General features: G+C 38.1%; 1 protein-coding gene across 1 annotated transcript in view; it reads right to left on the reverse strand.

Moving 5' to 3' along the window:
• Positions 1–347: 347 nt before the first annotated feature.
• The window catches only part of PTPN13 (protein tyrosine phosphatase non-receptor type 13), a 207,278-nt gene continuing 182,101 nt past the window's right edge, over positions 348–25,524 (reverse strand). The window contains exons 41-48 of the mRNA XM_054727633.1: positions 20,010–20,065; positions 17,745–17,848; positions 16,084–16,232; positions 14,243–14,333; positions 11,282–11,619; positions 9,474–9,689; positions 5,410–5,472; positions 348–1,060 (exon numbers count right to left, since the gene is read on the reverse strand). Of these exons, the coding sequence (XP_054583608.1) occupies positions 965–1,060; positions 5,410–5,472; positions 9,474–9,689; positions 11,282–11,619; positions 14,243–14,333; positions 16,084–16,232; positions 17,745–17,848; positions 20,010–20,065 (1,113 nt within the window). The 3' untranslated portion in view covers positions 348–964. The remainder of the gene's footprint in view (positions 1,061–5,409; positions 5,473–9,473; positions 9,690–11,281; positions 11,620–14,242; positions 14,334–16,083; positions 16,233–17,744; positions 17,849–20,009; positions 20,066–25,524) is intronic.

Here is a 25,524-nt window from a genome sequence, read left to right on the forward strand (position 1 = left end):
AGGCACCATCAGCCGGCACCACCCACAGGGAGGCAACAGGAAGGGAGCCTGACTGTCTCAGCTCCTGTCAGTCAGTACCGGCCCCTTAGGTCAGACCTCCCTGAAGATCCACCAGGTTCCTGACGGCACCCCGGGTCCCTGTGGCTGGCACCACTGGGCCCAAATGGGGAGATGAAAATCTGGGGTCCACAAGACCTTGCCTTCTCAGGGCCTGGATATTGTTAAAAAAAAATAGCACACTAAAAAAAAAAAATGACCCCCACCCCCCTGGCTCCACACACACACACACACACACACACACACACACACACACACACTGAAGATGTTTACTTTGCACACACTTTTGGCTTGTTCATTTTTTAAGGTGTATTTTTATTTACAAAGTGAGATGATGCATAACAAAGAGGAGATGCAGTTACAAACATATCTGCTCACTCCATTTTTCATGAAAAAGTATATAAATATATTACAGTAAATTCTATATAGTAAACATTAGACATTGATTCAGTAAATATCTGCTACTTTTTCTATGCCAACACTATTGCCATTTAAAGCTTAAATACTGGTTTTAAGTATCCCCTATAAAAACAACTACTTTATTAAAATACTGGAAAAGAATTTCTCTATAAACAAGATTGGTACATTAAAAATAAGACTCAATGTGTCCTTGTAACAATGTCCACCATAATCAAATGCTGCCGTAATGGTCACTAAGAGCTGCGTTATCCAGTTAGTGTTAAAATCTTAAAAAATAACTATCACGGGTTAAAGTAGCTGTAAAAAATACAGCAATTCACCATTATTTGCTGCTATGAAGGAAGCCTTGCTAAGGTAGAGGAGAACGAGCAAATGCTATCATGTGGACTTGCTGCCCTGTGGTCTTTGCTGTTAATGGATAACAGGAGCGTCTGCTGGGAGTTCAGGCGGGAACCGGAAAGGCACCCAGAAGGCTGTTCTTTCAGGGTCACTTCAGAGGCTGCGGCTGATCTTTTTGTTCTTCTTCAGCTTGAAGACGTGTCAGGACATAAAGGATGACTTGGTAGCAGAAAATATATTGATCCTATGAGGGTGGGCAGAGAGAGAGAGATTTTTAGATGCATACTGTGAATGTTTTATAAATATAGCTTCACCACTATTTGAGGTTTGAGTAATTTTGAAAACATAGAAAATATTTAACGTGAGAAGAAGGATGGAGAATTGTGCAGTGTCATAGAAATGATGAAAAACAGAAACCAGATTGATAAAATGAGAAGGGAAGAAGCCTTGGGGCGGGGGTGGGGGCAGGGATAGAAATGTCCCAGAGTGCTAACGGAAGCTGTCTCCGATTGGTGGACTACTTCCATTTTTTTTGTGTGTGATTTGCTTTTATAATGAAAAGAAAAAAAAATAAATAAAGAAAAACTTCCTACAAAATTTCTTCTGGATTTATTGAATTCATCTTGATGTTTTGAAATGTCAAGAAACTAATACCAAGGAAGCTACACAAAATACTTTTCTTTAAATATTTGGAACAAGAATATGGAAATCAATGTTTTCTGAATATTAACATTTTTGGTGAAATTATTCTCTATTAAGCTGATGGTGCAGGGGTTTGAGTTTTCTTATTTAACAAAGAACGTGTCTGAAAATAAGTTGAACAATTCACAATATACTATATGGGAAGTATAAAACAAATATAGCTGAGTCACAGTGAAAACACTGTGTGTGATTATGCACACCTGTGACTGAAGAATATAAGAATATTGCTTAAAACATTAACAACTCTGAAGAGTAGGAATAAAAGTAAACTTTTTATTTACTTTTTGCTCATCTGCCTTTTAACTTGCCTATATTTTTCACACATTCATCCTTAATCTTCTCTCACACACCAAACAATCCGTTAGCAAAACCACTTGTCTTTAAAAAAAAAATTTATTGATTTTTAGAGAGGGAGGAAGGGAGCAGGAGAGAGAGAGAATCGTTGATTGGCTGCCTTCTGCATACCCCCTATCAGGGATCAAATCTGCAGCTTGGGTATGTGCCCTGACTGGGAATTGAACTGGCAACCTCTTGGTGCATGGGGTGATGCCCAACAAACTGATCCATACCGGCCAGGGCAGCAAACCCACTTCTCTTCTCCTTACAGCCACACCTACTATTCTAATCAGCGCCACCACTGCTTGCCACCTACCTGACCTTCCTGCTTCTAACCTTGCATCCTCCTCCCCAAATTGGGTCTTATTTTAACACAGCAGCCAGAGTGATCCTTTAAAATGTGAGTCAGACCATGTCACTCCATACTGACAACCCTGCCATGGCTCCATTTCACTCAGAGCAAAGCCCAAGTCCTGGCTCTGTCATCTCCTCTCTTACCTGCCCCTCCTCCCTCCACCTCAGCCACCGGCCGAGACCTTCCTTAAACACATAATCCCACTCCCACCTTGACTTCCATGCAGGTGGTTGTCTGCCTGAAAGGCTTTTACTTGCAGGTATCAACATGACCCCCCCCTCTCACCTGCTCCAAATCTTTGCTCGAGTGTTATTCTCAGTGGTGCCACTTATTTAAAATAGCACCTCAACATGCCACCACTCATCCTCTTTAGCTCACTCTACCTGTTTTCCCTCTAAAGCACCTATGACTTCAAAATTTACTTATTTAATATGTCTACATCTGCCTTCCTCATCACCATCCCACTAGAAGGTCTCTGTTATTCTAACAGGGTCTTCTTTTTATTCACTGACTAGAGGCCTGGTGCACAAAATTCATGCACTGGTGGGAGGGGTGGAGGTCCCTCAGCCCAGCCTGCCCCTCTCACAGTCCAGGAGCCCGCAGGGGATGTCCTACTGACTGTCCTCTGCAGGAGGCAACCTGGCTGATCAGGGGAAGGCGCCACCCCCATCACCCTGCTGCTGCTGCCACTGCCGGCCGCCACAGCCACCAAGGTGTTTTCATCAACACGGACTCGAGTCTATTCACCACAAAAAAAATGACAACTTTCTTTAGGCATTTTCAAGATGTGTCTTTCATAGGATATGACCTTCCTTTCTTTCTTTCTCTCTCTTTTCTTTCTCTCTTTCTCTCTTTCTTTCTCTCTCTCTTTCTTTCTTCCTTTCCTTTTCTTTCTTTCTTTCTTTCTTTCTTTCTTTCTTTCTTTCTTTCTTCTTTCTTTCTTTCTTTCTTTCTTTCTTTCTCCCTTTCTTTCTTCCTTCCTTCCTTCTTCCTTCCCCTTCCTTCCTTCCTTCCTTCCTTTCTTCCTTCCTTCCTTCCTAATCCTCACTTGAGGATATGTTTCCATTAATTTTTAGAGAGCGGGGAAGAGAGGGAAAGACAGAGAGAAACATCAGTGTGAGAGGGACACTTCAATTGGTTGCTTCCTGCATGAGCCCTGACCTGGGCCCCAGCCAGGGAGGAACCTGCAACCTAGGTACATGCCCTTGACCAGAATCGAACCCAGACCCTGCGGTCAGCAGGCCAAGGCTCTATCCACTGAACCAAACTGGCTAGGGCAGGATATGACATTTCTTAGCCTCTCCAGGAGCGGACCTTCGTTTTTTTCCTCCAGGAGTGAGGTGGAAAAACCCTAGATCACCTTCTTGGATTCTTATAACCCAAGTTACCAAGAACACTGCAAGTGGTGTACCAGGAGCTTAGCCAGTGAGCGGTCAGAAAAGGTGTTTCCTCTGCAGCTCATGCGCAGAGGTGGGACTGCCGGCGAGGCTTTGCCCTCAGCCGCGGCAGCTGCGAGTGGGTCCTCTCCCCTCTCCCCTATCCCTCCTGACTAGCACTCAGCCACAGTGGCTGCAGGCAGGCCCTTCCTCTCCTCTCCAGGCCTGCCCTCAGCCGCGGCAGCTGCGGGAGGGGGGTGGGGCGGGCCCGCCCTCTCCTTTCCTCTCCTCTCCGGGCCTGTGCTTGGCAGTGGAGGCTGCATGTGAGCCTGCCCTCAGCCGCAGTGGCTGCGAGAAGGTCCTCTCCCCTCTCCCCTCCTGATCTGCGCTTGGCCGCAGAGGCTGTGGGCAGGCCCACCCTCTCCTCTCGGCCCTCGGCCATGGCAGCTTGGGAAGGCCCCCCTGTCTCTGTCTCCTTCTCTGCTCCAGGCCTCACCTGCACGTGCAGCCTCCTCCTGACCGATCATGACTGTTACGGTGCCCCGGCTAATTTGCATATTACCTCTTTATATATATAGATAGATAGATAGATGTGCTCCAGGCACCTAGAGGAGTGTGGGTACATAGGAGGCACACAAATGATATCTGCCGAACCAGTTAACTTCCTGGGTCTAAAGACCTGCTTATACAAGTCAATATGTTTTCTTTACCTATAAAATCTGTGACTGTGAGGGAGCTTAATATTTACATTTAATTTAAATTAAAAAAGTATATAAAAGAAAAGTAGGCAAATTTTACTTTTAAAGATAGTAAACTTCCATATACTTAAAGAAGTAGAGAGATGTGAATTTACAGATATATGAAAATAGCTTCCACATCCCTCCCCACAATGCAAACAAAAAGGAGATTGGAGCTACTCAGAGCAGACACTCTAGGTCAGTGGTCGGCAAACTGCGGCTTGCAAGCCACATGCGGCTTTTGAGCAGCAGTTTGCCGCTCTCTTGACTAATGAGTTTGCCGACCACTGCTCTAGGTAATGCCATCCCTTTGAAGGTCAGCAAGTGAGAAACGGGTTTGATTACAGGTGAGTGAAATGAAAATGCTCTAAAGAGAGGACAGATAGACCCACGCATTCATTGTTCCTAAGAGTGCCTCATCCAAGTGAAGCAACCCAGCCTGCCTTCTTGCCTTCTAGAAGATGCTGCTGAATCAATTCCCTCTTGGGGAATTTCTGTAGCAAGAATGTTGTCTTCTATCTTTTTGGTTGGATATGGAGAAGGAATGGCACTATCTATGAGCTATTCTGCACCACCTCCCCATGTCTGCCCCCAACATGTTACCTCGTGCTCTGTAATTTATTCAGTGCAAATTCTGAATTTCTTCATTTTTAAAATTAAAAGGCAATATTTGAAAAAAGATAGCCTAGAAATATCTTATTTTTTTTAAAAAAATATTTTTATTGATTTCAGAGAGGAAGGGAGAGGGAGATAGAAACATCAATGATGACAGAGAATCACTGACCAGCTGCCTCCTGCATGCCCCCATTGGGGATTGAACCCACAACCCGGGCATGGGCCCTGACCGGAATCGAACCATGACCTCCTGGTTCATAGGTTGACGCTCAACCATAGACCTATGCTGGCTGGTCTTCTTTTTCTTGAATTAGTCCTCATGCTTTATTTATTTTTTTTAAGCCCCTCATTACCATAAATTTTTGAATTTATACAATAATGTGGGAACCCTCAAAAGAAAAAAGATTAAACTAGAACTTTTAAAATATCAGAATCTTCATGAAAATCCTTACTAGAAGACATCAAGACTCACCTCTGTCTGAACCATCCCATGTCTTTGTAGTCTCATGCAGCGCACTAAATCAGAGATGTCAAACTGCCCAAAACAAAACGAAGCAGAGTCCATGTTAGGTAAAAAGCATAGCCCAATTTGAATGCCAAAGATTCACAGAGTCAAGTGGCTTATACATATTTCTGTACCCCATTCTCCTTCTCCTTCTCCTTCTAGCAGTCCAAACTATTATGGACAAAATAAGTTGGTGACTGACTTTGCCATCACTTCATAATTTCATTTATGATCTTTCAAAAATCAAGGGAGGTTATTCTATTTGAAAATCCACAAAAGAAATTCTTGTCCCTCTGAAATTTGACTAATTTCAAATGAAAAAAGAAAAAAAAAAGAAAAGGAAAACTAAATTTCCTGTTTTCCTTTTCAGAATAAAATTCCTGATCTTTTCATTTTCACTGATATTTAAATTTGAAACAAGGGGGAAGTAGACTATTTTGTTTTGTCTCACTTAAATTATTATGGTAGATATAATAGAGTGTAAAGTGTAAGATAGAACTTCTTTTAACAAAAATTTTTTTAAAGACAAATATTGTAATTACATATTATGTATAGTTCAATATTCTATCATTCTAAGTAATGTTTACACTAATTTAAATATTAAGTATTATTACTCTCATTAGCTTTATTTCATAATAATTTTTAAATTGGGAGTAACTGTTTAGAGCTAGACTATTTAACACCAATTAATTTATTTAACAAAATATACATTTCCCACCAATAGGTAACAACAAAAGAGTATAAGCCTGTTCATTTCAAAATATACTTTCTTTTGTGCTTTAATATTTCTATCCCTAAAAGCATGATAACAATATTGACTTTATTTTATATAAGCCTAAAGAATATAAAGAATGAAATGCATAAGGGGCTTTTGAGTACATGGCTAAAAAAACAAACAGTAACACAAATATAAAGTTGAAGTATTATTTCTTTTTCATTATGGTCCTTGCAGTTTTGAACATTTACAAAAAACAATTCTGCATAGTAAGAAAATTAAGGCATTCATACAAACTGATAAAAAAATTCCAAAATCCTAACACATCATTAAAAAGTTAGATTCCAGAGAACTATATGGAACTTAATGAGAACTACACCAGCATGAAAAAAAGAGGTAGAAACCATGAATAAGAATCAAGTAGAAATGAAGAATGACATAGCTGCAATAAAGAATATCCTAGAAGGGCCCTAGCCAATTTGGCTCAGGGGTTAAAGCATCGGCCTGCAGACTGAAGGGTCTCAGGTTCAATTCCAGTCAAGGATACGTAACTCAGTTGCAGGTTCGATTCCCTGTCCTGGTTGGGGTGTGTGTCTCTCTCACATTGATGTTTCTCTCTCTCTCTCCCCCTCTTTTTCACTCTCTCTAAAAATCAATAGAAAAAATATCCTCCTTTAAAAAATAAAAATCATAGTAGACTACAAGAAGAAATCATAGTAGACTACAAGAAGCAGAGGACCAAATCAGTGAATTTAGAAAATAGAATGTATAGAAAAACACCCATTCAGAGCTACAATGAGAAAAGAAATCAAAAATCAGGAGGAGAGTTTAAGGGAGCTTTGACACAACATAAAACTTAACAACATCTGCATCACAGGGGTACCAGGAGAAGAACCTTAGCAAGGAATAGAGAACTTGTTTTAAGAACTAATGACAAAATCTTCCTAACCTGGTTAAGAAAAAAGCCACTCTGGTTCAGGAAACACAGAGAGTCCCAATCAAGATGAAACGCAAAAGACCCACACCTAGACACATCATATTTAAAATGGCAACTGTTAAGGACAAAGAAAGAATCTTAAAAGCTGCAAGAGAGAAACAGAAAGTTACCTACAAGGGAGCTCCTATTAGACTGTCAGTTGATTTATTGATAGAAACACTTCAGGCCAGAAGGGACAGGAATGAAGTATACAAAGTAATGAAAAGCAAGGGGCTGAATCCAAGACTACTCTATCCAGTGAGGCTATCATTCAAAAATGAAGGTGAAATAAAGAGCTTTGCAGACAAAAAAGGCTAAAAGAGTTTCACCACCAAATAACACTTCAAGAAATGCTAAAGGAACTGTTGTAAGAAGAAGAAGAAATAATGAGAGAGAGAGGAACATAGGCATAAAGAATAAAAATGGCAACAAATAAGTACCTATCTTATATAATAAAAGCCTAATATGCTAAATATCTGGTCGTCTGGTTGTCCCTTCATCCAATCAAAGCATAATATGCTAATGATATGCTAAGGCCACTCAACTGCTCGCTATGATGTGCACTGACCACCAGGGGAGAGACAGTTGACCGGTCAACCAGTCGCTATGACATGCACTGACCATTAGGGGGCAGACGCTACAACTGGTAAGTTAGCTTGCTGCTGGGGTCTGGCTGATTGGGACTGGGCGAGAAGGGCTTTACTCACCCTGGAGCCCTCCCGCAATCCCTCCTGGGCTGACCAACCTCCCGTGTCCCTCCCCAGCCCTGATTGTGCACCAGTGGGGTCCTTGGCCTGGTCTGTGTCCTCTCACAATCTGGGACCCCTCAGGGGATGTTGGAGAGCCAGTTTCAGCCTTATTCTGCAGGCCAGGCCAAGGGACCCCACTGGTGCATGAATTTGTGCCCCAGGCCTCTAGTCAATAATAACCTTAAATGTCAAAGGCTTAAATGCTCCAATCAAAAGACATAGGGTAGCTGAATGGATAACAAAACATGACCCATATATATGCTGTTTATAAGAGACCCACCTCAGAACAAAAGACTCACATAGGATAAAAGTGAAGGGATGGGAAAAATTTTCCATGCAAATGGAAATGAAAAAAAATCTGGGATAGCAATACTCACATCTGACAAAATAGACTTCAAAGTGAAGGCCATAACAAAAGACAATGAAGGCCACTTCATTATACTAAATGGATCAATACAACAAGACGATATAACCCTAGTAAACATATATGCACCCAATATAGAAGCACCCATATATATATATATATATATATATATATATATATATATATATGAAAACTTCTGGAGGATTTTAAGAGAGAGATAAATAGTAATGCAACCATAGTAGGGGACTTATTAATACCCCACTGACACCAATGGATAGATCTTCTAGGTGAAATAATTAATAAGAAAACAGAGACCCTAAATGACACACTAGATCAAATAGATTTAATTGACATTTGCAGAACATTTCACCCCAAAGTTGCATGATATACATTCTTCTCAAGTGCACATGGGACATTCCCAAAGATAGACCACATGTTAGGACACCAACTAAGTCTACAAATTAAAGAAGATTAAAATCATATAAAGCATCTTCTCAGATCACAAGGGCATGAAACTAGAACTCAATCACTGGTGCAGCCACTGTGGAAAACAGTGTGGTTTCCCCCAAAAAATTAAAAATGAAACTGCCATTTGACCCAGTGATCCCATATCTAGGAATATATCCGAAGAAGCCTGAAACACCAACCAGAAAAAATATATGCACCCCTATGTTTATAGTAGTGTTATTTATAATAGCTAACATCTGGAAACAGTCCAAATGCCCATCAGTAGATGAATGGATAAAAAAATTGTGGTACACTGACACCATGGAATACTATGCAGCAGTAAAAAAGAAGGATCTCTTACCCTTTGAGACAGCATGGAAGGACCTGGAGAGTATCATGCTAAGCAAAATAAGCCAATCAGAGAAAAACAAGTATCACATGATCTCATTCATATGTGGAATCTAATGAACAAAATAAACTGATGGACAAAAGAGATCCAGAGACATTGAAGCATGGAACAGACTGACATATGCCAGAGGGAGGGGTGGAGGATGGGAAGAGATTAACCAATGAACTTATATGCTATATATGCATAGCTATGGACAGATAATAGTTAGGGGAAGGCCTGGGGAGGGAAAGGGAGCAGGGTGGAGGGGGTCAATGGTGCGGGAAAAAGGGGACATCTGTAATACTTCCAATAATAAAGATAAATAAAAAAATAAAAACAGATTCTACCATTATTTCTGGTCGAATGCTCACTCAGACTATCCTTGTCCTCACCTCAAGATCTTGACTGATTAATCCTAGCACCACGTCTATGCATATCAGAGTCCCTGAACGTCCGATGCCAGCGCTGCAGTGGGTGATGATTGGGCCTGATCTGTGAACGTGTCTCATATAAGAGATGAAAGTGAGCAAGTCGTCTGGCTGAGAAGGTGTATCGTGGTCCGGCCAGGCAGTGAAATTCAGATGGGAAATATGTCGCACCTCTCGTGTCTGCGATTACAATAGAATAAGAATATAAAGGCATGCTATATCGTTCACATGTAGTTACTTCTTAATATTATTTTGTCCTTTCAAATTTTAGCTTTTCCATCAGATAAAATCAAAGGAAAATGAGAGACAAAAAGACGCCATCAAACAACAAACACGTGGAGGGCCTTTATCAAGGAGGACGCTAGATCCACATTTTAAATATTGGTAAAACTGCTTTTTGGAAGTCCTAAAAGAAAAATATGTTTTGATAACAACCTTTTTTTAATGGCCCCATTTCAAATTCACTCCAGATAAAAGCCAGTTACTGCAATGGCTTAAAAACCCTACATAATTTGGCCCAGCTATCTCTCAGACCTAACCGCCTCCTTCTGGCCACCTTGCTCCAGCCACGGGGATCTCTCTGTGGTTCTTTAAAAACACTAGGCACAATTCAGTCTCAGGGCCTTTGCACTCCCTCTTCCTGACTGAAATGTCCCCCACCATGTCCATGTGGCTCATTCAACACCTGCACGGTTTTTCCACAGCATCAGTATTCTCTCATCAGAGGGTAAGCTCCATGAAGTCACAATTTTTTTTTTTGTCTGTGCTGCTAATTGCTGAATCCCTTAATTCCATAACAGGACCTGAACTCTATAAACATGTATATATAATCAAACTTATATTTGATTAAATAAATATATAATCAAACATATTTGATTAAATATTTAATTTCTAAAATTTAATTTAATTAAATAAACATTTAATTGAATATTTAAGAAATATTGAACAACAGTGCTTGCATAGGTAATGTAAGCTGGTGTAGATGAATTAGAAGGTATAAACTTTAATTCTTTGTAAAATCAAAAATAAAAAATCACAAACGAAAATTTCAGGCTACATTTACATGTTGCCAGCAGAACTGAGTGAATATGCTCATATGCTTTGTTTCTGTGAAAGAAAAACTACTTTCTTTAAGAGAGCTAAAATGCCAATAGGAAACACATTACTCACTCCTAACTAGTATTCCTGGGGGGGAGGGGTAGCGAAATCAAGTGTGGAGGTGAAGAAACAGTAGCTTTACTTAAGGTCTACCCAATTGTCTAATTCCAACTAAATTTATTCAGTGGTTAGGAGGCCACAGTAGGAATTACTGGAATGACAAACATTTATGCTACAATTGTCCATGTATTACCCAAGACGTCTTTATGGAGGAATATCTGCTACTTAAAGATTTTTAAAAAACAGTTTTGTTGAGTCTACTTAAAGGTTTGATTTTTAAAAAATGAGTTTCCGGTGCACAGCCTCTGAGCCATTCTGTGCCATCACTAAGCAAAGATGGATGATCACATTAAAAGCCCAGTGTTCTCATTTTCATTTTAATATAGTACATACTGGAGGAAACTGGCAGAATTTAAGAAGAGGGTCACATTTAAACTTATATCAGATAAAAAATAACAGGTGGCATTAGTTCCATTGAAATGGGAACCAAGAAATCACTGGCTTTTTTTTTTTTTTTTTTTAAGAAATACATTGATACGATCATGGAAAGGGTCCAGGCCTGCATTCCAACTAGGAGATAAGCCTTAGAAAATGGAAAGATTTATTTTCCTCACCTGAATATCTTCTAGGGTCATTGCTCTTACTACAAAGCCCTTCAGCGGCTGCATTTTCACCAGCGCCAGCCGAAGCCTGTTGCTGACCATTGTCGTTTTGCCGAGGGTGTTAGGCCAATAGCGCTGGCATTTGACTTTTTCCCCTTCTACCTCTTGGGTCATCATGGCTATCACTGTGGATTTTTGTTCCCAAATCATCTGCCAGAAATCACCAACAGTTGTAGGGAGAGGTCCTTGACAGGCAATATAAACAAACTCTTCCTTCCCTACTGGTATCTTAATGAAGCTGGCGTTGATATATCCACCTTCATCTCCGAGAGGCACTCTTGTAGCATCATCTGTGAATTTACCACCACAAAACAGAGTCATCTATCTCATGCATTTTTAAACAAGAGCTTTATAAACAGGGTGAGTTAAAGATGATGAAAAATTCCTTATAACCATAGAGGAAATCACAAACATTTCAATAAAGATATATTTTCAAATTGTAGGATAAATAATTTTATATTTACTCAAACATTTATGGTACAATTGTCCATGTATGCTACAAGCTGCCATCTTAACTTGCAACATGATATTATTTACATAGATCTGGCTGAAGATATTAAAATTAATAAATTAATGAATGCATTTAGAAGTTCTTAATAACCAACTAGAGAAACAAACACAACTATAGTACTTCTTTTCCATCCATATTTTTAATGATGACAATAATAATGAATTTAATAATGAATGACAATGCTGGAAAATTATTTCATAAGACAAAAATTAGTATTACAGTGAAACTATTAAAGTACTTATTACAAATATAGGGTGTCCCAAAAACATGTATACAAACTTCAAAGGCTGATAGTCAGTTGATGTTTCTTTCTTTTCAGCCAGAATAAACTTTGAACAAAGGAAATACATCCTAAAAGGCTACTGGAAGTTTGAAAACACAGTTGAAGTACAAACACTGCCTTTATAATTATTCAAAGTGTGTGTACACTTTTTTTTGGACCCAGGGTGTCCCCCAACAATGTATACACACTTTAAGAGCTGATAACTCACTTAATTTTCGCTCCTTTTCAGGTTTAAGTGATTTGAAATAATGGGTGAAGCCAGATTAAGCTATGAACAAAGACATTTTATCCATTAGACTTTTTAATGGGGATATATAAAAGATAAAGTTTACGTTACAAAACCAGCAATAGTTGATGGATTGGGGTGCACAACTACAGAATGAACTGATTCTTGATGTTTTCAATTCCACTGCTTCGCATTATCAGCAGTGCCTGGACCCGAATGGTCATCAGTTTGAAAACAGGCATTGTCAAAAAAAAAAAAAAAAAATTACTCATTTCTGTAGATTCTTTTACATTTTGAAAATGAACTGTATGTTAATAAACACCGATTTTGTAATCATTCAAAGTGTGTATACATTTTTTGGGCCACCCTATATAATTGGCAAAATTAACTCTTGCTCATGTAATTAAGCTACATTCTTTTTAATAAGCAGCCAAAATAATAAACACAATAAAAAGGGAGCTCACTTTATTCTCTAGGCATACAGACTCTTGTCTCTGTCTAACTGTAATTTTATATAGTCAAAATATAAACTTTCAAAACAGGCTGAACCAGTGAAAAGTATATATAAGCCATCTTATCCAAGGTAATTAATTTGTATGTATTTATACATCAGAAGTCATTTCTACTTCAAATATTTATAAACTTAACTGGTAATTTCTGTGACTCCCAAATTATGACTCTTAGTAATGGGTTTCAAAACCCTCCATTGATTGTCCTTCTATTCCTTGACTTGTACCTCTCAGTCCCTGAAACAAACCCACTCAGCAGTTCTGAGCTCATGACTTATCCCACTCTGACTCTGAGATAATAGCCTGGCCATTTTCTCTCTCTCTCTCTCTCTCTCTCTCTCTCTCTCTCTTTTTGCCTGAAATAATTCCTATATACTTTATGCCAAACCATAATCTATTCCATTTTAAAGTGCTAAGATTCACTTCTTTTTTAAAAAACATATTTTTATTGATTTCAGAGAGAAAGGGAGAGGGAGAGAGAGATAGAAACATTAATGATGAGAGAGAATCATTGATTGGCTGCTTCCTGCACGCCCCCTACAGGGGATTGAGCGTGCAACCTGGGCATGTGCCCTTGACCGGAATCGAATCCAGGACCCTTCAGTCCACAGGCCAGCAGTCTATCCACTGAGCCAAACCAGCTAGGACCTAAGATTCACTTCTTATAAGAAATTTCCCAAAATGAATTTTGTGTTCTCCATCTTGATAGAAAAAATGCAATTGTATTATTATTTATTGCATTATTTGTCATTATTGGTTCAGTTATTTCTCTTTGGATTTATGACTTCCTGGCAAAGATAGGGTCAGTGTGTCATATGGTATAATCTATTGTGATAATATATATACAAATATGGCTGATACTTTTTATAAGATATTGCTAGACATTAATATTTTGGCTACCTACATATATTTATATATAATTTAAAAAAAAATCAAATGTTTGATAATAAGAGTCAAACATGGGTAAAAAGATTTTTTTTTTCTTCTGGTACCTGAAATAATGCAACCTGGTGGTACCATTGTGCCACATGCATATACTAGTACACAGCTGTTACATACCACTGACATTTCTTTAAACTTACAATAAGTGGGATAAAGAGATGTTGGTTGTGACATATGAACTAAGAAATTGTTCAACCAGAAGACAATTTATATTGTTAAAAATACTGATTTAGCATCACTGATTATTTTCTAATACAATGCTAGTAATAATTCATGAGTGTCTGAAGAATTATTTAATATTCCTCTAATTGATTTTCAGAATACATAGATAATTTTAAAAGGAATTCACACTGTATACCTAAATTTTTTTGTTACTAATATAAATCTTTGTGCACTTAAGTAAGAGATAGATAGGCTAGTATGAAGCCAAATTAGAACTTACAGGGAAGTATATTTTTATATCGGTTCTTCCTTCTGTTTTCCTTAGTTTGTCCAACTAGACACTGATCCAAAGGTTTTAATTCTTGAAGATTCTGAAGGCAAAAAGGAAATAAAGTTAAATTTGTTGAGAGTAGCAAGTGTTAGGGTGCAAAAATGGCTATTGATCGGGGAAGACTTTGAGTGTTAAAAAAAATAGATATGTCTTGCTCGACCGGAGTGGCTCAGTGGTTGAGCGTTGACCAATGAACAAAGAGGTCACGGTTCGATTCCTGGTCAGGGCATATGCCCAGGTTGCAGGCTTGATCCCCAGTGTGGGGCATGCAGGAGGCAGCTGATCAATGATTCTCTCTCATCATTGATGTTTCTATCTCTTTCTCCCTCTCCCTTCCTCTCTGAAATCCATAAAAATATATTTTAAAAAAAGAAATAGCTATGTCTTGTCAAGATAAATAAGCCTAAATTACCAATACTAATTTGATACACCAGTTGTTAAAATATATTGTTGGAAATATCTTTCACATGTTGTAGTCAACTAACTTTATGAGGTAGTACTTTATACCTTATTTTAAATTCAGTTTAAAGATGTCTATAATTATAACTTAGAAAAAAATACAACTTATAAAACCAACTTTGGCTTAAAGCTGGAGCAGAAATTCTTGACAATATTGTCTGTGGGGTCATAGAATATTCCATATTGTAGAGTTGTAGTTAGACAGTATTATGTTCTAAAGTCAACTTTTTTTTCACTTTTTATTCCATCCACCCATCCACACGTTAACCAAATATATACTGAAAATGCCCACTGTATATATAAGGCACTGTAATAAGTATTGGGAATATAGTTGTGAGAGAAAAAAATATGATTTTGGCTCTCCTGGAGCTTATACCCTATTGGGAGAAGAAGGCAGTAAAGAAGTAAACAAGCAAATACTGTGATCTATGCTATGAAGAAGTTAATAAGCTGCTGTGATAGAGAAAAATAAAGAACTTTATAAAATAGGGTGTGATGGAAGATCTCTAACATTTATTTTTTTAATTAATCTTAGAAAGGAAGGGGAGAGAGAGAAAGAGAGAGAGAGAGAGAGAGAGAGAGAGAGAGAGAGAGAGAGAGAGAGAGAGAGAGAGAAACACCGATCAGTTGCCTCCCCCATGTGTCCTGACCAGGATTGAAACCATCACCTTTTGGTGTATGGGAAGACACTCCAACCAATTGAGCCACACCAGCTAGGGCAAGGTCTCTAACATTTAAACTTAAGACCTTAAAAAAGAAATATTTTCTGGAAAATGGAGGGGAACAGTATATCCTTGGAGCTGTTAAATTAGAAACTGTTGCTAATGATGAACCACATTTATAGTGTATTAATTATGAAGTCTAGTGGATGGTTGGACTTAAAAAAACACCACCACCAAAAATACTTTATCTCTACATATGAGGCGGGGAGAATAATTTTCAGGGAAACTTATCAAGCTCCAAAGTGGCTAAAGAGATCCCTTTAAATCAATACTATGTTTAGGATCCTAATTTAAAAAACATAATTTACTACTAGATATGATGAGATGGTGGTGCTTTTTAAAAAAAATTTAATTTAATTTTTTAATTTATTGTGTAAAGATTTACATATGTCTCCTTTTTCCCTGATTGATATCCCTTCAACCCCCCCAGCCATTCCCACCCGGGGCAAGCCCCCCCCCTCCCCCCGCCCCGCCCCAGTGGATGGTGATGTTTTTATGGTTGGAAGTTAAGTTGTAAAATAACAGACATTATCAGAATTTTCAAAATTTCTTCTAACCTTGAATACAATTTTGTTTGAGAAAGAAAAACCATTTGCAGAAGCTACTTACCTCCAGCTCCTTAGAAGGAATTCCTTGATCTAGTAAACCCCGCAGCATTCGAATGACTGATTTCAACCTGGTCCCAGTGTATTTACCAGAGGGAAGCACTTTGACGATGGGAAGTGCAGTGAGCTCCTCATTTGTCAGAAAAGGATGATCTAATAAGAGGTCAGCAGTTGATTAAAAAAAAAAAAATCCACCCTCCCAACTGATTTAGCCAATAAGGGAATTAAATTTAGTATATTTTCACCTCATGTATTTTTACATGAGTGAGAGAATCTTTAGCATTAAAAAGGAACTAGAATTATTCAGTAGGCAGGTAAGTACAATCAACACAGGAAAATCTTGGCCACAGCAAGGCCCTTGTACTCAATTTTCAAGGAAACACCTCACTGACTATTCAGAAATTCTTAAGGCTCTTGACTCAAATAGCACTGTTTTCTTGATGAAAATGTATTTAGTTCTACTATTATTTTGCATTTAAATGAGTTTCCTAGCACATGGGGAAAAGAGGAAGGGAGGTTCTTCAGAAATTCCTTACAATGCGGCAATGTACTAGTTAACACCAATCCCCCATCTACCCACTCTGGGTACTTAGTGTCAGTGTCTCTGGTATTTGATAGTTTTCTCCATGCAAATGAAGTGCTGGAGCCTTCAGGAGTTTCTCTAACAAGTGCTATCAGTGCCTTAGAATAGGCATGTGTCTAATTTAGCACTTGGTCTATGAAAAGTGCTTAAAACAGAAGGTAGTTATCCTGAAAAAAGTTGCAGAGATATCTTGCAACAGACTGCACAAGTGTAGCTTTAATTATGTCAATCAGTTGATTAAAGTATTCTGATGATGCAGCTAACACACAGGCAATTGTAATTCTAGGCACCGTGGGGCACACAAAGCTGTACAAGATACCTCAAGGAGCTTAACATCTGGCTGGGGTGAAGGCTAACTTTGAGTCAAAATTCACTCATGAAATAACCGTGAACCTTTACAAAAGCTGAGTGTGAGTGCAGCAGGAGCTTAGAGGCTAAAGAGCACCGGCTGCAGGAGTTGATGAGCTCTGTCACTGACAACAGTCTACCTAGATCCAAAAGTACTCATTCACTTCTTTAATTTCTTTTAACTAAAACTTCAAATTACAAAACCATGGTATTTTATTGCATCAGTATAACATTTCCTTATATGAATGAAGAAGAGAAATGCAACTCTGGATAAGAACCTCATTTCTCCACTGACTCAGTTATAAACGAGAGAAGCAGTGATAGGAAGGGCAGACCAATGGGCTCTAAGAGCTAGCTTTTAAAAAACGAGGTTGAGATTCAAGCGTAATACATTCCTACCTTTGAGCCATCCTACCTATTTTACTGTAAATAAAATGTGCTCCTTCTCATTCCAGAATGGCGAAATTGTGACTCTGTGTTTCCATTTATAGTTATGTATACATTTATGTGTTCGTTTTACTCCAAGCCACTGAGAATTTTCACTTACAACTGTGTAAACTTCTGGTTACATAAATGAATGTTGATGTTTGCCTATGTGATTTAACTTTATGTATAGAACCAAGTAATGTTCACATATGGTGAAGTAACATATCCATATATTCTGAAAATATAATTTTCAAACACTTATTTTTTTCTACCGAGTTTGATGAAAAAATTGCTAATAAAATTCTTGCCTTTATTGGAATCTTCGTGGTTTATTGCTTCTATTGGCAATTCATCACTCCCCCATGTTATTTCATCATCATCAGTCCTCCTTTCTTGTGAATTTTGAATTAATCTAGGAAAATAAACACATTTACAAAATTTTCTTCAATTCTGTCCATAATACATATAAATATTATGTCCTAAAACCATTCATTTCCTCTATAATGATTATGATAGTTAAAAATAAATTATCTGATTAAAAGACCCAAATCCACAATTCTTAAAATTTCCCCTCAAACAAATCCCAAGTCTCTGAACCTCAGACTGAAGAAGCCCTTGTAGGGATAGAGAAGGTGGTGGTTTGTTCTTCCTGGATGACTGAGCACAGCTGTGTCAGTACAGCTCTTTCGTTTTCCAACAGCTGCACCACTGGACTGTATGGATGCACCTTCCTAACTTACAGAAGTCCCTACTGATGAACATTATTCTTTTACTGCAGCCAGGAGCCGGCAGGACACTCTTGTCTCTGGGCACTTGCTCAAGCTATAAAGCTCAGTACAGTTCTCATTATTCTAGGGGTGCACAGTAGACGCCCTCTCCTTGGTAAGGTAAATGGCTAGAAAGACAAATTAGGTAGGAGAATAATGCTTAGCACTAAGAAGAGATGAAAAAGGATAATGTAAAAGCCTGAACAAAGTACATTTGTCTAGTGCATGCCAAAATGTCAATGACCGGGAAGTATGCTGTTTAGGGTGAATGTTTTCCTCGGCTTCAATTAATGGGGGTCACATTAACACTGAATTTTCAAGTGCTGTGTTCATGAGGTTGCTTTTGTCTTCTAGAAATAAATTTTGTCTTCAAGGATGTATTTTGGAGATCCGTCCATTAGGCATTCTATTCTTTTCTTTCTGATTCTTTTGAACAGCTTCTTAGCATTTCATTGTGGAGTATACTCCAATTTATTTTGTGTCTATTACGGTTTTATTTTACTACTATAAACAATATAGCAAAGAATATTATTATAGAAATGTCTTTCCACACAAATTGGTAGTGGGACCAATTCTTAGAAATAAAATTGCTAGGTCAAAGAGTATGTGCCAGTTCTTTGAATTTATGACATTAATCATTTATATGCATTAAGAAAGAAATAATATTGTGTATTTTAACTGTAGGACCTACCACAATTTCAGAGATGTTAAAATAAAAGTGAATCTAAGAATTAATAACATGCAAATAAAACTTTTATGTTAATAGTGTTTCCAATTACTACCTAAAGTATATTAATTGACCCTTACTCCTTCCTCCCCTTGCCCTGACCGTGGGATGGAACTGGTATCTACAATTATTGGCAGCTGCCCCAGATATTTGCTAATCTTTTAAGTATAAAATTGTATACATTTCTACATTAATATGCACCCCCTTGTCTAACTTTACATAGTGAAATATTCACTATCAATTTGCTTTTCTAGGAAAATGCAAATATGTAGCTCCCTGTGGCTGTTTGGTTATCACCTGGTATGAAGCAAAATTTATGTACAACCACTATGTTGGCTAACAATATATACAACTTTTCTTGATCCATCACTTAATGTTACAAAAAATCTTATTTTATATTAGAAATTGTTTTAAAAAAGAAAAAAAATAGTGGAATTTAAAAATGTTCCTTCTTTGGTTTTGTTTTATAAGTAAATAACTTATAAAGTATAGGAAATCAGAAACAGAAAGAGAAGTTACCTATAATCACACCAGAAGATAATCAAATGTCATCATTGTTGGCATATTCCTTTTAGACCCTTTTCCCACATGCTCAAGAGAATACTACTTTTTTGGAACAATGTTATAACAAATACATTGTCACATGTCACTAGAACCTCTTGTTAAAACTATTTTTAAAAATTTATTTATTTTTTAATTTTTACCCAAGGATGTTTTTATTGTTGCTTTTTTTAGAGAGAGAGGAATGGACAGAGAAAAACAGTGATTGGTTGCCTTCCATATGTGCCCCAAGGGATTGAACCTGCAACCTAGTTATGTGCCCTGACTGGGAATCAAACCTGCAACCTTTTGGTGTATGGGACGACACTCCAACCAATTGAGCCACCTGATCAGGGCTTATAACAATGTTTTTAAAACATTCTTAATATTCAGCCATAGCTCCATAATTTACATAACAATTCTCATTTTTTCTGGAAAAGAAAATTTTAATTTAGAAATAAATATCTAAAAGGAAATCTTCAGAGCACTTCTAAAATAAGTATGGAATTGTTATAAATACTTAAAAATTACTTTCTTACCTTTCACTTTTTTCTTTTTCTTCACAATAGTCTTCACAGCCATTCATTTTGGTAGACTACAATAAAGAGAAATCAAAATCACATTAGCCCAATGTAAAAGAAAAATTAAACACTCTCATAACGTTCACATTTTTCCTGTGAATTATTTCCTGTATGTACTGAATTATTTCCTGTATGTACTCATTTTCACATTACAAAGTCACTTATAAAAACACAATTTATGGAGTGACGTCAGAGGAATGGCGGCATGAGTGAGAGTGTATCTCTTCCTCTCCCCCTGAAATTTCAACAAGTTAACCAACTATAATTCAACAAAGAAATCCCTGCTCAACACAGACGCATACCTGAGAGACCTGCGCACTAAAACATCTAAAGGTGGGCAACCAAGAAAAAATGGGGAAGTGAGAAGGGAGGAGAGTGCAGATAGCCCACAGATGCAGCCCTGCAACCAGGATATTGAGCGGGGAGAAAGCGGGTGGCAGTAGATGCTTCCTTCAGCTGGGAGGAACAGAAAGCTGCGGGGGAGGAGGGCAGCCCAGCAAAGAGAGTGGCAAGGGAGTGAACAGTGACTGAGCCAGCATAACAGAGCATGGGGGTTCTCCACTCTCAAGGTGGCAGTGATGTTTCAGACAAAGAAATGGAACCACAGAGCCCTGTTGCCACTTGACTCCCCCAAATCGCCTCCCATTGCCCTTGGAGTCAGGTCCAGGAGAATATTATCTATAAATCAAAAGCTGTTGTGGCAGAACCACTGTTTCCCTCTGTGAATGATCCCCAGGAGGGTTGCTTGCGGTGGACCCTACAGAGGTCAGGGATTGCTATTATGGTGAGGGCAAAAAACAAACAAACAAACAAAAACCCCACCCGCAAGCAGCACGGCTGTACTGTCTTAAGGAAACTGTGGAGGTTCAAGACTGGAAGACCACAGCGGTAAAAAATCGTGTGATTCAGCATCATCTATTGGAAAATAATAGAAAGACCTCTTCAGAGATAAATGAGTAAGCAAAGGAGGACAGCAAATACCATGGAGAACCATAGCAATGAGGATGACCAGAAAGAAAATGAAAAAACTCCAGAAAGCAAGCTGGAACACATGGAAATATGTGATATAAATGACAGAGATTTCAAGATTGCAGTTCTGAAAATACAACGAGATGCAAGAAAATACTAACAGGCAACTCAGTATACTCAGAAAACAAATTAATGAACAAAACGAATGCTTTACCAAAGAGATTAAAACTTTAAAAAAGAACCAATCAGAAATCCTGGAAATGAAGCATGCAATTAAGGAGATTAAAAGTGAAGTATTGAACATAGAAAACTAAACTAACCAGATGGAGGAAAAAATTAGTGATATTGAATATAGGAATCTAGAAATGATGCAGAAGGGAGAAGAGAGAGAGACCTGAGCATAAAGAAAAGTGAAAGATATCCATGAGACCTATCTGACTCTATCAGAAAAACCAAGAATTTTAGGCACTGCAGAGGAGGAAGAGAGGGAGCATGGAATGGAGAGTCTATTCAAACAAATAGTGGATGAGAACTTCCCAAATCTATGGAAAGAACTAGATCCTAAAATACAAGATGCAAACAGAACACCTAGTTACCTCAATATAAAGAGGCCCTCTCCAAGGCACTTGGTATTGAAGCTGTCAAGATTTAATGACAAAGAAAAAAAATTCTCACAGCAGCCAGGGAAAAGAAGGAAGTGGCCTACAAAGGAGAACCCATCAGAATGTCATCTGGATTCTCATCAGAAACTCTACAAGCCAGAAGAGAGTGGAACCAAATATTCAAAGGTCTGCAGATAAATTACTAGCCAAGAATAATATATTCACCAAAATTGTCCTTTAAATATAAAGGAGAAATAAAGACGTTCCTAGACATACAGAAGCTGAGGGACTTTATCACCAGAAAACCTCCATTGCAGAAAATACTCAAGGGAGTTATTCTACCTGAAACAAAGAACATAAGGTCACAGCACTACAAGTAAGATCACCAAAAAACTTACAGCATAAAAAGGGATAATTTGTGACAACAAAAACATAAAAGGGGAGGGGGGAAATGTATAAACTGGCAAATGAAGATGAAGATCAGATGCACTCAAAAGGAAAAAAACTATGGTATATATGGAACTTCATTTTTTATTTTTAACCTAATGGTAACCACATCAGAACATATAGCTAAAAACAAACAAGAAACAGAGAAAAGATGTATGGCAAACCACCAAACAATAACAACAGACAGAAACATAAAGGAAAAGAACCAATAGAGGCACAGACATACCAGAAAACAAAAGATAGCATAGCTATGGAAATCCTCATACATCAATAATTACCCTAAATGTAAATGGTCGGAATTCACCAATAAGGAGGCACAGAGTAGCGAGTGGATCAAAAAAACAAAACCCAACCATATGCTGCCTACAAGAGATACATCTAAGCTGCAAAGACAAAGGTAGATTCAAAGTAAAAGGGTGGAAAATGATTCTCCAAGCAAATAACACCCATAGAAAAGCAGGTATAGCCATACTTATATCTGACAAAATAGATTTCAAGATAATAATGATAATAAGAGACAAAGATGGACACTATAATGACAAAGGGAACACTACATCAAAAAAATATAACACTTCTTCTACAAGTTCAAGAAGATTGAAATCATATCAAGCATCTTCTCACATCACAATGGAATATTTACAGTAGCTAAATTCTGCAAACGACCCATCAGTAGATGAGTGGATAAAAATAGCTGTGGTACATTTACATGGAATACTATGCAGCAGTAAAAAAGAAGGATCTCTTACCCTTTGAACAGCATGAAGGGACTTGGAGAGTATTATGCTAAGCAAAATAAGCCAGTGTGAGAAAGAGAAGTAGCACATGATCGCACTTATATGTGGAATCAAATGAACAAAATAAACTGATGAACAAAATAGATCAGGAGACATATAACCATGGGACAGATTGTCGAATCTCAGAGAGAAGGTGGCGGTGGGGGGGAAGTCTTAATTTATTATTTTTAAGGATGGACTGACCCAAAATATCTTGAAATCTCAAGGCACAAATTTATGGGAACTCTGTACTTTGGTGGTAGGACAGTTTATATAATATTTCCAAATAACTGGTAGGAATATTCTACCTCCACAAAAGTTAATTTTAGGTTTGTCCTGGATAGTTTTACATCCCAATTCTTCAATGTGAGTTTTAGAATAATTTTAAACAAGCCACCCCTGACTGTAATGTAAAAAAAAAAAAAAAAAAAAAAAAGACAAATATTTCATGGGACCATATTTAATTTATGGGTGAATCTAGGAAGAATTTAACTTTTGGGTTTTTCTATCAAAGAACAAGGACTGTTTTGCTTTAAGACTACTTTTATGCTTTGTGAAGTTTTAAAGTTTTCCTCATACGGATCATATAGATTTTTCGTTGAATTTATACCTAAAACTATTGTTTTGAACTAATGTGAATGAAGTTTTCCTTAATTATATTTCATAATTGGTTAAAACAAAGACTTTGTTATGGACTGATTTGTGTGCCCCCAAAATACACAGGCCAAAGACCTAACCCCCAATGTGACTATGTTTGGAGATAGTGCCTTTGTGAAGGTAATTAAAGCTAAGTGAGGTCATAGGGATGGTTCTCTAATCCAAAGGGACTGGTTTCTTTTAAGAAGAGAGACACCAGGAGTGCACAAACGCAGAGGAATGGCCATGTGTGAGGTCACAGTGAGACGGTGGCCATCTACACACCAAGGAGAGAGGTCTCACAAGAAGCCAATTTGCTGGCACCTTGACCTTGTACTTCTAGCCTCCAGAATTGTGAGAAAATAAATTTCTGTTTTTTTAAAGACACCCAGTTTATGGTATTTTGTTATATAGCACAAGCAGAATAGGACAGACTTCAAACTCAAATGTCTGCAGAAACTAGACAAATAATAAAAACCTTTGAAATGCTGGGTTTGGGAGTGATAGTGGTAAGCAGGGTCAGAAAATAGGAAATGGTGGGGTCTGTGGAGAAATAGTCATAGCATACAAGTAATCTAAATTTTGAAATTTAATTTACCTTGTGAATTCTGAGTTTATAGTATCATATAAAGAAATAGGGCCCTAGCTGGTTTGGCTTGTGGATAGAACGTTGGCCTGCAGACTGAAGGGTCCCGGGTTAGATTCCAGTTAAGGGTACATGCCCGGGTTGTGGGCTCAATCCCCAGCTGGGGATGTGCAGGAGGCAGCCAATCAATGATTTTCTCTCATTATTGATGTTTCTATTTCTCTTCTCTCTTCCTTTCTCTCTGAAATCAATAAAAAATATTAAAAAAAAATAGGGCCCTAGCTGGTTTGGCTCGATGAATAGAGCATCAGCCTGTGGACTGAAGGGTCCCAAGTTTGATTCTGGTCAGAGGCACATACCCAGGTTGCGGGCTCGATCCCTAGTTGGGGAGTCCAGGAGGCAGCTAATCAATGATTCTCTCTCACCATTGATTTTTCTATCTCTCTCTCCCTCTCCCTTCCTCTCTGAAATAAATAATTTATATATATATACACACACTAGAGGCCCGGTGCACGAAATTCGTGCACAGAGGGGGGTTGTCCCTCAGCCCAGCCTGTACCCTCTCCAATCTGGGACATCCCTCTCACAATCCAGGACTGCTGGCTCCCAACTGCTTGCCTGCCTGCCTTCCTGATTGCCCCTAACCGCTCTGCCTGCCAGTCTGATCACCCCCTAACCACTCGCTGCCAGCCTGTTTGCCCCCAACTTCCCTCCTCTGCCAGCCTGGTCACCCCTAACTGCCCTCTCCTGCAGGGTTGATCACCTCCAACTGCCCTCCCTTGCAGGCCGGGTGCCTCCTAACTGCCCTCTCCTGCTGGCCATCTTGTGTCCACATGGGGGCAAGATCTTTGACCACATGGGGGCAGCTATATTGTGTGTTTCAGTGATGATCAATCTGCATATTACTCTTTTATTAGATAGGATATATACACACACACACACACACACACACACACACACACACATATATATATTATATTTATTATAAACAACAGCAACAAAGATTCACATGAATCTTTGTTGCTGTTGTTTATAATAAATATAGAATTTAAAATTCATTAAGGTATATCTATGCAGTAGAATACTGGAAAAACAGAAATTATGAGAGGTTTTTATGTACTAATGTGGAAAGAGGATAATAATTATCAAGTAAAAACCAAATTTAGAACTATGTGTTATAATTTATATTTAACAAAATCACTTCTCTCTCTCTCTCTTCCTCTCTCTTTTTTTGATTTGAGGAAACCTGAGAAATGATTCTTTCACTGGGGTAGGATGACGCTTAAGTGTAACAAATGAAATTAACCTCCATTTTCACCCTAAATGTAATGTTTCAGTAAAATAGGCAAATAATCTCAGATGATGTCAACTTCCTTTTTTTTAAAAATTCAACAACATTTTATAATATACCAGAGGCCCAATGCATGAAATTTGTGCAAGGGGCTCGGCCTTCACTGCCG

This window comes from Eptesicus fuscus, chromosome 2 (assembly GCF_027574615.1).
Source record: "Eptesicus fuscus isolate TK198812 chromosome 2, DD_ASM_mEF_20220401, whole genome shotgun sequence".
Lineage (NCBI taxonomy): Eukaryota > Metazoa > Chordata > Mammalia > Chiroptera > Vespertilionidae > Eptesicus > Eptesicus fuscus.